Source organism: Mustela lutreola, chromosome 5 (assembly GCF_030435805.1).
Source record: "Mustela lutreola isolate mMusLut2 chromosome 5, mMusLut2.pri, whole genome shotgun sequence".
NCBI classification, from domain to species: domain Eukaryota; kingdom Metazoa; phylum Chordata; class Mammalia; order Carnivora; family Mustelidae; genus Mustela; species Mustela lutreola.
The window spans coordinates 48,510,248-48,523,456 of NC_081294.1; the positions used below are offsets into that span (position 1 = coordinate 48,510,248).

The window sequence follows — 13,209 nt, forward strand, 5'->3', positions numbered from 1 at the left end:
CTGCCATGGGAACCAGTAGGGAGGAGACATTCCAGTAGGTAGCCTCACATTTATCATTCCTGCCTGAGAGGGAATAGATCTCCTTCAGCTGCAATGATGAAGGAAAGCTTCACAGTGTAAAGAGAAAATCTGCTACAACTGTAACCTAAATTTGCAAATATGGGCATGTCCTGTATGCTGCCATTGTCACAGAGAATCAGGGTGCCTATCTGATCTACCTCACACACACTGTATATGGTACTTCAATTCCAACACTTCGCATCCTTCCTCCACCCCATCCCAGAAAAACATTCAAGCAAGAATCACAAAGAACAGCCAGATAAAACACCCTGGGATATCTGTTGGGACTAGGGTGTGTCTGGCCATGAGCCGGCGAGAAAGCCACTGTTTCTATTCTCCCACTGCTTGTGGACTTTCCTGGGCTTCTTCGGAACTGTGGCTCACCAGAACTGTCCTCGCACTTGACCCTTGCTTTTTAGAGTGCAATTCGATGCGAAGCCCTATGACTTGGACCTATGACTTGTGAATCCTGAAGTTTCTTGGTCGTCCCATTTCTAAATTGGTCTCACTGCAGAGAAAGGGTTGCAACATTTACTGAATATTTATTAGAACATCAGAGTCAGAGTTCACTGTTTTTCAAATATATTAACCCTGTCTTTCAACAACTGCCTGATAATACCACTGTAGTTGAAGACATGTACCATGTTTTCCAGAAGAGAAGACTCAAGCAGGAGTCGCAAACTTTCTGTAAATGGCGAGACTGTGGATACTTGAGGTTCTGCGGACACGCAGTGTCCCTTCTACTCCACTCCGCCGCGGCAGATCAAAGCAGCCATGGACAACACATACAAGCAGGAAGCATCTCGGCCAGTAGGACTCAATTTACAAAAACATGTGGTGGGCTATAGGCTAGAGTTTGCGGACCTCTGATGGGAAGAAAGAAGTATCTCAATCTTATACTTTCTAGGGTGACAAAGGAAGTAAAATGTGGCACATCACCTGGCCTTTGCCAGCCACCCCACTAGGTGTCCGGAGCACGACAGCAGTCTGCAGGCCTGGTTGTACAACCATCCCACATCCTCCTGCAACAGACTATGCTGTTCTTTCCCTGCCTAGATTTCCTATTTCACCTGCGGAATGAATAAAGGGAGAGCGGCCCCAGGCCATCCCACCTAGGCCCAGCTGCTTGGTCACTTTTACTGCACTCTCTGGGCGCTGTGCACCCTGGGCCAAATTCAGAGCCCAGAGAAGGAGCCTGGCCTGTCTCAGCACCAGGCTGTAAATCACAGATAAGGCAGCCCTCCCCTTCCCTGTCTTCCCCACCTCTCAGATTAACTAACTGTCAGGAATTCACTTCTGCCCCTTGGAGAGGGAGTCTGGGAGAGGTGGTGTAGGAGGTAGAGATTTGGGAGCCTGTGAACCTAGCCTGGCTGATTACAACCCCCTCCAGTGAATCATTCGAAGCCCAGGACCCTGAGCAACGAGCACGGGCCCGACCCACAGGCTGAATGAGTCACTCCCTGTAGTCAATGCTTATGGGGCCGGCGCTGGAGGCTCTCCCCTCTGGAACAAGATGGCCCTAGACCACACCACAGTCCTAGAGGCAACTTGGGGGCCACTTTTCCTCTTGGGGCTCTGCTGTGACCCCAAATGCCACGAGACTGAAGATGCTCAATCCCTACCCCACCCCCACAACTTCAGTTTCCCGACTTTCACACCCAGTAGGTTTTAGAGCCCTCCAGCCAGATGCCACTGGGCCAAGTGCAGGGTTGAAGGGGAGGATCATCCCACCTTCACATTAGAGCAGGAGCTTTGGGGGGCCTAGGAGCTTTATCTGTACAAATGATTCTGTGGCCAATATATATATATATATATATATATATATATATATATATATATATATCAAGGAAAGTTTCAAGACCACTATATGAGATGATCTTAGATCATCTAACAAAAGCTTAAATGGAAAAATGTCCTAGAGTCAGAGGAGCTCAGCTTTTTCCCAGCAGCCCTCTCACTGCAAAGGCAGTCCTGCCGGGCAGGGCCAGCGTCGTTAACCTCTCCCCATGACCGTGGAGCCTCGGCTTTTAAATCAACTTTAGATTTTGCTCCCCCACACTACTCCCCTGTCCTACACACACACCAGCCTTTGGAAAGGAAAACAAAAGAGAAATAAAAAAAAAGGAAAGGGTCCTGGAAAAACCAATACCTACATCAGTTACAAAGCTAAATTCTTCTCAAAGCAGAACCTGATGTTCCCTTGGCCTGAAATGCCCTTCACCTCCACCTTTCTGCCCAGTTAAGACCCCCTTGTCCTTTAAGGCAGCTCAAGCCCACCTGCTCCTGCCACCAGCGTTCTTAGAGGCAGCTCTTCAGGCCTGAAGCCTAGTTTCTTTCCATGACCTGTACTGCTCCAGGCCCTGTGCTTTGGGAGTGTGGACTAGATAAAGCTGCCTTGGGATGAGGTCTTTTTGGGGAGCGGGTAACTACAGCATCTGGATGGGGCACGAGACAGGTGGAGCTCTGATGAGTTCTGTCCTAGGGGAGCCCCAGGCAAGGCTGTGGCATTAGATCATGGTGAGTGCTCAGCTCATGGTGACTGTCCCTGCCCAGATGTGTTTAGCTGTGGCTGAGTCACTACATAGAGTGAGACTTGGGGGTGAAACATGGCTAGTGGAGGGAAACATGTGCTCTGGAGCCTGAACCTACTCTCATGTGTCAGCGCCAACATCTTCCCTTTGGAGCTTTCCCCAGTTCCCAAAACCATGATCTTTCATGATCTTTGCTCTAATCCTCCATAACGATCAATCTTGGCAGTCACCACACTTGAGTTTTTGTGCTGCTATTGTAAACTCTGATGTCAGGGACAGGACGGTCTTAATCTTCTCAGGCCAAACACTGTGTTTGACACATAGGAGAAAACCAAGATTTCGTTGATGAACAGATGAAATGAAAGAGTGAGAGAGATGAGTGTTCGTCAACTTTGAGGAGCCAAGGCCCGTGAGAAGCTGGCTGATTTGAGAAATACAGAATTAAAGGGTAAACAGCTATTCCTTAGGTCAGTAGTTGTCAAACTTGCTTGTGTCCAGAATCACCCAGAGGGCTTGTTAAAACAGGGATTCTTGGACGCCAGCCCCACAGATTAGGACTCAAGCAGGTCTGGGGTGGGGCCCAAGAATTTACACTCAAATGTTCCCAGGTTCTGCTGATGCCTTGGTTCCCAGGGTTCTAATTTGGCACTAAGGGGATTATAAAAATGGACCCACACATGGGCAGGAAAATTGTATTCAATAGAATGACTGATTATCCTTACTATCTTTGCAAAAATTCTTTTGACAATTTCTGTAGAGAATTTATGGGCTCCCTAAGAATAAGCACCAGAACCAAAAGGTCTTAAGACTCAGTTTAAGAAATATTAATCCAGGGGCGCCTGGATGGCTCAGTGGGTTAAAGCCTCTGCCTTAGGCTCACGTCATGATCTCAGGGTCCTGGGATCAAGTCCCACATCGGGCTCTCCGCTCAGCGGGGAGCCTGCTTCCCTCTCTCTCTCTGCCTGCCTCTCTGCCTACTTGTGATTTCTCTCTCTATCAAAAAAATAAATAAAATCTTAAAAAAAAAAGAAATATTAATCCAGATAATGCTAGTTGCTGATCTTCTATTTGATTAATGTATTGAGCCAGAAGAGATTCTTTCTTTTTTTTTTTTTTTCCCCAACTATATTTAAAATAGCTAGAAGAGCCCTTGGTCAGATTTAAGGCCCAAATCACATGACATACTGGAGAAAGAGGAATGGTTCAGCATTTCCCCAAAGTGGTTGGAAGCCTGAAATGGAAGCTATCCACAGAGTAGCTTTTCCACTAAAACCCACTGCCTCCCCCTTACCTCTGCATAATCAGCCACGAGGTAAAGCTCCACATACTTCATGGAGTGTAAATCTTCCCTTTTCATCTAAGAAAGAGATATGAGCGGGTCAGAGCTGTAGAAGTTGTGGGTGTGGCCTCATTTTAAAACAAACTGCTTAGAAATGGTACTGGTTAATAAGCAGTGCCCCCTCTCCCCTTACTGACTTCACGCTTGATGCTGGCCATAGTCCCCACCACCGTCACGACACCTTCCGCCCACCATCTTGGTTATTGCTGGGGCTGCTCTGGGACTATGGGTCCAGTCCTTCATACTCAAAAACTAATGAGCTGGGCTGGCAAGTACAGGGGCCTCCAAACTGTGAGGGAACATGCTGACAACCAAGTTCCCAAAACGCACTGAAACCACATACCTCTATTTCCAGTACACATAAATACAAGTATTCTGTGCGTATGGTTAAGCGGTTATTCCAAAAGGAGAGACATATTTTTTTTTTTCTCACATTTTAAAGTTTCTGAAATCAGCATCTCAGGGTGTTTTAAATGTCGTAGCATTTTTCCCCAAAACAGTTATTCCACCCAATACAAGTGTATCTCACAGCAGTGAACAAGATAGTGACTTAGAATTTTTATTCTAAGAGAAAGGTTATTTCTTCCTCCTTGGCCATCTCCTTTAATTTGGAAATACTCCGGGATCCAAAGGAAGGATCCTCAGAGGGGACAAACCTACCCCCAGGTTGATTCCTGCACTGAGACTCACCCTGCGAGGTCGTTTCTTGGTCTGGTTGGTGAAATGAAGGACCCAGTCCCCGGGGGTGGACTTGGAATGCTCGGCCCCACAGTTCCCCAGGGGTAGCTTGAGATGTTCAGATCTGTAAATAAGGTGGTGGCCCTCGCTGTCAGGCAGGGGCTCGATGATGTAGCTGAGGTTACTGCTCACCACAATCAGTCCCCTGTCAACGGGAGAAACAGAATCTCTGATCAAAGATTATAGTCTTGGAAAAGTTTCTTGCTCAGGTCTCAGGTTTTCCATATGCAAAGTGACATGGTTGGTTTTGATCGTTGGTTCTCAACTTTACTATAGGGTCATGAAACTTTTGGTAAGAATCTGACACCAACTTGGACTTCCTCTCCAGGGAAATCTGAACATGTATATGAAAGGTGGTACACAATTTCAAGTACTGAAAGCTGGTTACGAAGAAGCTGAAAGGGTCTAAAAAGGCTCACCAAGGACAGTTAATATATAAAGGATGGTAAGACAAGGATTCCAAAAAGCCCCCCAACTCAAACATGGCATATGACAAATCAAAAGTTGAAACTTAGAGACTGAGAAAATGATGATCTGGTGACTGGAAAGGAAAACAGTGGCCTGGGGGTGAGAAGTCCAAGTTCTGGTGTTCACTCCAACATTAAGCTGTCAAATGGTCTTTAAGAAACCTCTTAAAAAACAAAAAAATCGCTCACTTTTCCCATGTGTAAATGCAAATGATAATTAACTATTTAACAGGACTCCAGATGATTAAATGGAAAGATTTTTGTGTACAAAAGACTAGTGGCATCACCAATGTCATTGCTACTAGCCCGAGTAGGGCCGCTCGTCAGTGAAGTTATGTCCACAACCAAGGATGTGAGACTGTTCTTGGATTCTGGTTATAGACACAAACACTGAACTCAGAATAAGGACATGTGTTCATCCATTTTATTCTTTCACTCACTGAACTTTCACCTGTACTAGATGTGATCTAGACATAATCCCTGTCATCAAGTCATTCTCAGTTTCACTGGAGGACGGTCATTCATTCCACAAGTGTTTCCTGAGCTCCTGCTATGGGCCAGGCATCGAACCAGATGAGGAGGATGGAGACACGAACAAGACAGACAGAGTCCCGGACTCCGTGGAGCTTAGACTCTGAACCTGGGAATAAACCACTAGAGTACAGAACAGAGTATATAACAGAGCACAAAGGTTTCATCACCCCTAACACAAATGGATTGGACACAGCTGCCTGGGAGCATCACATCAATGAGGCTTCCAAGGGCATGACCCTCTCTACTGATCACTACCACACTATAATCCATGGAAGGATGAGTATGGGCCCATGTAGCAGGCATCTACCTTCCTTGATGCAGTGAGATGAATACTGTAGCAAAGGAAGGCATTCAGTCAGGGCTCTGCGGGAGAAAGAAGCCTAGTAATAAGTCCCAGGGCACCAGTATGGGTTCCAAAACCTCAGGCCCTCATCTGTCCAGAAATTTCAAAGCTAAGATATCTCCAAGTTGGTTTTGCCTCTCCAACCTGGCAGGACCTCTTTCTGGCTACCCCAGCTTCCACCTCCACCCCTACCCCCTCAAATCCCCACCCAGGTTTTCCCCTTTGGGAAGAGCCTGTGATGCTTGCTGGAGAGATAGCGCCAGGCAGATCAGCAGCAGCCTTCCTGGAACCCATCCCTGGCTGACCTCATTCCGGTGCCAGGGAGCCTGACGACTTCCCGGCTGCCTCACCCAGGCTGACACAGCAATCCCCTCGGCAAGACACCCAAGGTGCTCCCTGAACAGCTGGAGGTGGGAGTGGGTGAACAGCCAGGGTCACATCCGCTGTCGAGTCCAGACAGGAAAGGGTAGCGGGCAGAGCCACTGTGGGCATCCTGTTCCCAAGCTTTCTGCTCATCTCGGCTGACCTAGGTCCCTCCCATGACCTCAGTTTCCCCCCAGAGACTCCAAACATTGGAAACAGAGGGCTTGACAGCAAGTCGGATGATGATTTTATGCCCATCAGGTTGTGGCTGCGAAGATAACACCCAGTGAGTGGAAAGTTCCGCACAGGAACCAGTGAAGGTTCCCATGTGGCTCACCCTAACATTTCTGACCCCCATTGCGCAAACAAGAGCACTAAGGCTAGGTGAGGTTAATAAACTGCCCCCAAGTCACACAGGCAAGAACACAAGCAGTCTGGTCCCAGGTATCACAACCTTAACCACACTGTCACACTACCTATGTCACACAGCCCGGTTTATAGATGGCTACAACTGTCAGGCATGAGTAACTCCCCGCAGAGGTGAGATCGGCCTGTCAAAAGCAAGATACCAGTCTGCCGGGAGATAAGAAGACAAAGGAGGCATTTAGCCCATTTTCCTTGTTAGAGGCCATTTTTTTGAGAGTTAACCATAGGCCAGGCTCTGGGCTTATAATCATCATTCTTTTTTTCTTTTTTTCAGCGTTATAAGGCATCATCATGAGTCCCATTTTATAGATGAGGAAACTGAGCCCCAGAGAGGTTGCATAACAAGGTCTGATGGGTATCCAGAGCCAAAGATTTAAGTTCTGGCAGCCTCTGGGCCATCTGCCTCCATCAGTGAGTTCCAAACAGAGGGGTCATAGATCTCCAGGATCAGAGCCCCCAGAGCTACCTATCAGACTGCTCTGCGGTGTACATTAACGTGACAGATGTCGGAGACTCTGATTCTGGGGCTGGAGTATCTGCAGCGTAAACAAGTCAAGCGGTAATTCCCAGCGCAGGCACACTCAGGAAGTCTGGCCTGGAGCCCAGGCTCGGTGGCAGAAGCCTGTCCTTTCACAAAGGCCCAGATGATGCTGCTTCGGAGAGTGGCAGATACTAGGTCTCAGAAGGGCACTGAGAACTCGTGGCTACTCCCCACCCCTCCCCCCTACTGTGGTCCCTGGTAACGGCCCCGTGGCACAGTTGCAGTCCTCCCTGACTGCCTGGGTTGGAGGAGTAGCTGGCATGAACCCCAGCACTTCACAGTGAGCACCAGCTCCCACGATGGTCAGGAGATTTCTTAGAATCCATTTCCCGTGGCACCCCCATTACCACCCCCAAAATCTTGCTAGCTGCTCTCCCCCGAGCACCCACAGGTCATTTATCTTTCCAGGAGCCTCAGATGATCTAATTTGCTAAATGTAAGCACTAGCAGAGCTCAGTCAGGGGGCACAGGAGGGGGACGCAGGAAGCTATGAGGCTGGGACCTCACACGCTATTCTCCAGTCCACTCTCCACCCTATTGCTCATTGTTAAGAGCTTGATATAAATGAAATTATCCAGAGGAACCTTGGCAGGGAAGGGCAGGCAGGCAGTGGCGGGTGATTCGCGCCTAACTCCTCAATGATCACAGGGCTCACCCAAGTGCACCCTTGAACAACCTAAGCAAGAAGTGCCTCCTAGGAATGTGTCCATTCAGAGCTAAACCTAAGGGGACACATCCCAGGTCCCTACATCCAGAGCTGCCCTAAGAGGTAACCACCCTGTTCCCCTTCTTTCCCTCCCCTCCCCGCCCTGGCCCCAATCTGCATCCAATGAGAAAAAGGTACTGAGAGCATCAAAAGCGGCACAGAAGGAAGAAGGCACATAGGTGATGTGCTCCCTTGGGTATGGGGTGGCAAGGCACAAGTGGAGAGCGTAAGCTCAGGAGGGAGCACACGTGGGCTCAAATTCCGGCTGCTGTCTACTAGCATTGTGCTAAGTCCACAGTGCTGGCTGGCTCTCACGGTGGTTGTGATAACTGACTGGAGTACAAGGAGCCGTTCCCTAGCCACATATATGGAAACTACAATGTGCCAGGGACTGTTTTCGGCACCGCGGAGGCAATAGGACTGAAAGGAGTCCCTGCTCTCAAGGAGACCGCCCTCATCCCTTAATGTAAATCCACTGAAGATGTCACAAATGTTCTCATTTTATAGCCGAGAAAACCGATGCCGGGGAATTAGATTCTAGACTGAGACTGCTTCAACTCCAGGAGCTACACGTCCACGGCTTACTCTGTGCTGGACACAGAGGCAGCATTTATGATGTGTTCTTCAGAAGCCAGGCCAGGTTTTCAAAGGCAGAAGGCCATGCCCCTCCCCGGGAGAGGGGCTAACAGGGCTGGCTTGCTGTGGGGCGTAGGAGCCACCCCCTCCTGCCCCAGGCACCGGCCTCCCTGGGACCATGCACTCTCTGTAGCTCAGAACTTCCAACGTTCAACAGTCCTTTGCGTGATCTGATCTGTTTTCTTTTTCAGATGAGAAGATCCAAAGCCCAGGGAAAAAGAAACATGCACGGTTACCCAGTGAGTTCGTGTTAGAGCTGGGGCAGATACCAGCCTTCTGGTGAACAGGCTCCTCATTCCCCAGGGGGGCCCTGACCCCAGACCCCAGACCCCGGACCCACGGCCCCCTTCCAGCCTCTGCCCCATGAGCACCATCCACCATCCACGACGAAGGCCCACGGGAGACCCCAGTCCAGCCAAGGCAAAGACAAGCAGAGAATGATTCGGGAAAGGCAAAACTCAGAGTCCCCATCTCCAGGAGGTGTGGAGTCTCAAAGGTGGGTCCCATGACTAAATTCTGAGCTCCTTCCAGGCCATTATGCACACATTCTTACACATTCTCTTGCATTTTCCATCTCATGTTCTCTCTCCTGCCCGCTCTCACAGACCTGGATCCTGGGGCGAAGGGTCAGTATAACCACAGTGGAAGTGGGGCCCAGGGTTTTGAGGACAGAGCTGCTATCAGATTTACTATATATCCTTGAAAGACCTTCAATGTAACTAAACTTGCCTGACATTCATAAAGACACTATGTAGCCATTCGAAGAATGAGCTAGATCTATGTGTGCCTGAGGCATAATGTTAAGTGAGAAAAACATTTCAGAGCGTTATGTATAGGGTTATTTTATTTGGATTAAGAATCACCATGTATACACACACTTATGTCTTTCAGTTATATATATCCCCAACAGCAACTGGTTGGAACAGTGGGCGGGGATAAGTAACTTCCACTTCTTTTAACTTGACACTAGATTATTTGAATGCTTAACACATCAGTTATGCAATAATAACTTTTAAACAGCATTTTGTTTAAAAATAAGCAACTTACCAATGAGGTTAAAAAAAAAGTTTTACTGCAATCAATACCTCTCTTGCTGGCAGAGAGCAAGCTAGGGACACATACACATGTATATACACACACAGTGTGTCTCCTAGAACCCACAGGTTCACTCACGGTCACTTCATCCCGATACTGTCTGGATTCCTTCACAGATAACCATCTCTCCTTACACTGATCCTATGTGCTCCTCTGCAAAGCATTTGTGTATGCAAGAAGTCAGGTGGACATTTAAAGGATGAGTTGCTGATCAGAGGCGGGCTGGGGGGCCTGGACACCCAACATCCCGAGTGAAATGGTATGCCCCATCTTTCTGCTGGTGTTTTTTTAAGGATCCATAGCTGTCACACAATTCTCAAAGGTGTCAGCAGCCCAAATATGATTATAAAACAGGATATGACCTACCGATGTTCTTTTTTCACAAGAAATATTTCTAAATGGATAAACAAGAAACTGCTAACAATGGCTGCCTCTGGTGGAGGGGGGCCTGGAAATCCTGGGTGAAAAAGGACCCCGTCTTTCATTGTACCCTCTCTTTTTGTACTACTTGAATTTGTTTTTACCATGATCATGGATCACTGCTCCAATTAAAGTCACTCAAACATTGCTTTGGAAAGAAGAGGGGGGCCCGCAACAATCTGGAAACTCTGGAAACTCAGGGGAACTCCTCTGTATTTGTATTATCAGCCAAAGATCCATTTGGTATAAATCCTACCTATTTTCTCTAATCAAAAGAGCATGTGCCCAGGAGAGAAGCGCCGTCCCTATGGAGGTTCCTCCACGAAGCATGGCTTTATGAGCCGTGGGGAGGGACTTGAGGGTTACATGGGTCTGAAGTCTGCTGCTGCTGCAGCTGTTCCCTCTCTAGGGTCCGAATGAGACATCTGGTATACGTTTCTGGCTCTTAAGCCAGCCGGGCCCTCAGATGCCCTTCAGTTCTTAAGGTGTGCAGTGAGAAGGCTGGGAAAGTAAGACGGGTGACCGCAGCAGAGGGAAGTGTGCAGAACACAAACACATGAGCGGCTCACCCGGTTTCCCCCTGTCAGCACGGCTGCGGGAATGATTTGTGAGAACCCAAGCCAAGTTCCCACTGCTCCAGACCATGGACACAGAGGAAGAGGCAGGGAGAAGCGAGTCACACCTGCGTGTTCCCTTTCTTCCTTCTTGGGACAGACGTTGTTTACTTGCAGACTGCAGGTGGTGGCAGCTGGGCCTGTAAACACCACGGGAGACCAGTTGGCTTGGCTCAACCAGGTCATCTGAGCAGAGGATTGGGAGCTACGGTTATGGTCTTCCAGCCAAAGCTTATTTCCTGCCTAATTCCCTCCGGCAGACGCACCAAGAAGCCTTACAGAGGAGACATGGCCCAACTTATAAACAAACACGTGGGATCTCAGCACGAGGGGCCTTGCATTTGCACGTGAGCCTGGGTGAAGTCTCAGCACAGGGCTTCACTGTAGAGGGCTGTAGCTAACATAGATTCTCTGTCTCGCCTGTCATCCTGAAAATCACCTAGCTTCTCCCTTCTCTTCCTCCCTTCTCTTCTCCTAAATGCCCAGTTCCTTTTTCATCTCCTGCTAGTTCTGAGACCAGCAAAGAGCAAAGGAGAAGTGGGAATAAGCGCTCACATTCATTTCAAGTGCATGAACCATGACTTTTATTTTCTGTGTTATGATGCTTTGACAGCTGGGGCCTTGCCCTTCTCAGGATTAGCCAATTCCTAGGGACGGTAAACAACTCTGAGATGCAGACTCTCACCCTCTCAGCCAGTCCCCCTGCCCAGATCACCCCGGGGGCAGGTGCCACCCGATCAGCCAGTCCCCCTGCCCTGATCACCCTGGGAGCTGGTGCCAGACAACTAGGAACAGCCCTTTTGCCCCAGATCCCACTTCAAAGTGGCCAACCCAAAGCCAGCTTACTCTGCCGTGTTGGTTTCTTCCTATAGAAACCAAAGCGAAGACTCCTGCCCACATCCCCTCACCTCCCACACCCTGGCCCCTGACTGACCCCTGTGCTTCCCTGTGTGCTGTGCCCCTTCTCTTGGGATCTTGAGAAGAGCAAACTGTTTTTTCAGTCGTAGTCATCTCCTGACCTGCTGGCTTCCCCATGCCTAAATAATAAAGAAACCTCAAGCTCCTCAAGAAAGAGAAAGCTCAAGCCCAGTGAATCTGTGGATTATCCAGGACTTTCCTTGTCTCCCTGAAGCTCAGCCCTTCGTAGAACTGGCTTGCATACACTCTCAACGGACAGCCTCTCAAGGTCCCTGCCCAAGGCCAGCCCTGCTTGTCCTAAAAATTCCATGCGTGCGGGGAGTGCCAGGCGCCCCCCAGCGCTGCCAGGGCCTCTTACCTCATTCCCCGGCACGTGCTGAGTGTCACGCTGGACTGCTCGGCCTTCCTCACCGTCCCGTGGTAAAAGCAGTGGTCCTAGCGAGGAGAAGAGGGGGCTGGTCAGGCGAAAGGACACTGATAAGCTTGGCAACGTTCGTGTCCCGTGAGGGTCAGGGACGACTATGCATGCCCTAACTTACAGCCTACAAAGAACTTCCTAAAACCACCCTTTTATTTGATCCTCGTAATAGTCCTGGGACAGAGCAGATGTCATCATTCCAGTGAACAGATGAACAACCAAGATTCAGAGAAGCAGAAAGATTTGCTGAAGGTCTCCCTGTTAGAGAAGCCAGGACTTCAGGTCTAGCTCAGGGCTCTTGCCATGACACGTGGCTACACGCCACGATGGCTTCTGAAGAGCCTGCCTCCCCACTCGAGTCACCTCCAGGATCCCCAGCAGAGTTGAGATGCGTGTCCTCCCAGAATCTCAGAATGTGGCCTTCTTTGGGACAGGGTCTTTTCAGATGGCATTAAGTTCAGATGAAGTCATACTGGACTGATGTCCTTAGAAAAAGAGGGGAGGACACAGAGAGCCCGAGGGAGAAAGAAGAGGCCATCTGAAGTCAGCTGCAGAGATTAGGGTGATCCAGCTGCAAGCCAAGGAGCACCACGGACTGACGGGGGCCGCCAGAAGCTGGAGGAGGCAAGGAAGCATCCTTCCCTAGAGACCACAGAGGAAGCCTGGCCCTGCTGACACTGTGATTTTGGACTTCCAGCCTCCGGAACTGTGTTTTGCACCTCTAAGCTCCCAGTGCTTTGCCACAGCAGCCCTGGGAGACAGAGAGCTCCTCACTTCCCCCACCTCCCTGAATCCCCTGTGCGCCTGGATCAGACCCGATTTGGCACCTGCACCCACAGACGCCTGGAGAGCTGATGCTGCTCTCACATCGGTGTGTCTTACAGCCATCTGGTCCTCCCGACCTGGCTGGACTCCCCTTGACTACAAGCAGCTGCCGAATGCCGCTCCGGGCCAGGCCTCCGGCTACGTCCGGGAGACACAACAAGGAGAGAGCATGCACGTCTCCAGCCTTCCTGGGACTTAGTGTCTTGCGAGAGCCAATCTTAATTAAAAAGCCATA

The 13,209-nt window shown here is 49.5% G+C and overlaps 1 protein-coding gene across 1 annotated transcript in view; it reads right to left on the reverse strand.

The window, feature by feature from the left end:
- Nucleotides 1-13,209, reverse strand: part of ADAM19 (ADAM metallopeptidase domain 19) — a 79,303-nt gene that overhangs the window by 30,729 nt on the left and 35,365 nt on the right. The window contains exons 5-7 of the mRNA XM_059174155.1: nt 12,090-12,166; nt 4,621-4,813; nt 3,883-3,948 (exon numbers count right to left, since the gene is read on the reverse strand). Of these exons, the coding sequence (XP_059030138.1) occupies nt 3,883-3,948; nt 4,621-4,813; nt 12,090-12,166 (336 nt within the window). The remainder of the gene's footprint in view (nt 1-3,882; nt 3,949-4,620; nt 4,814-12,089; nt 12,167-13,209) is intronic.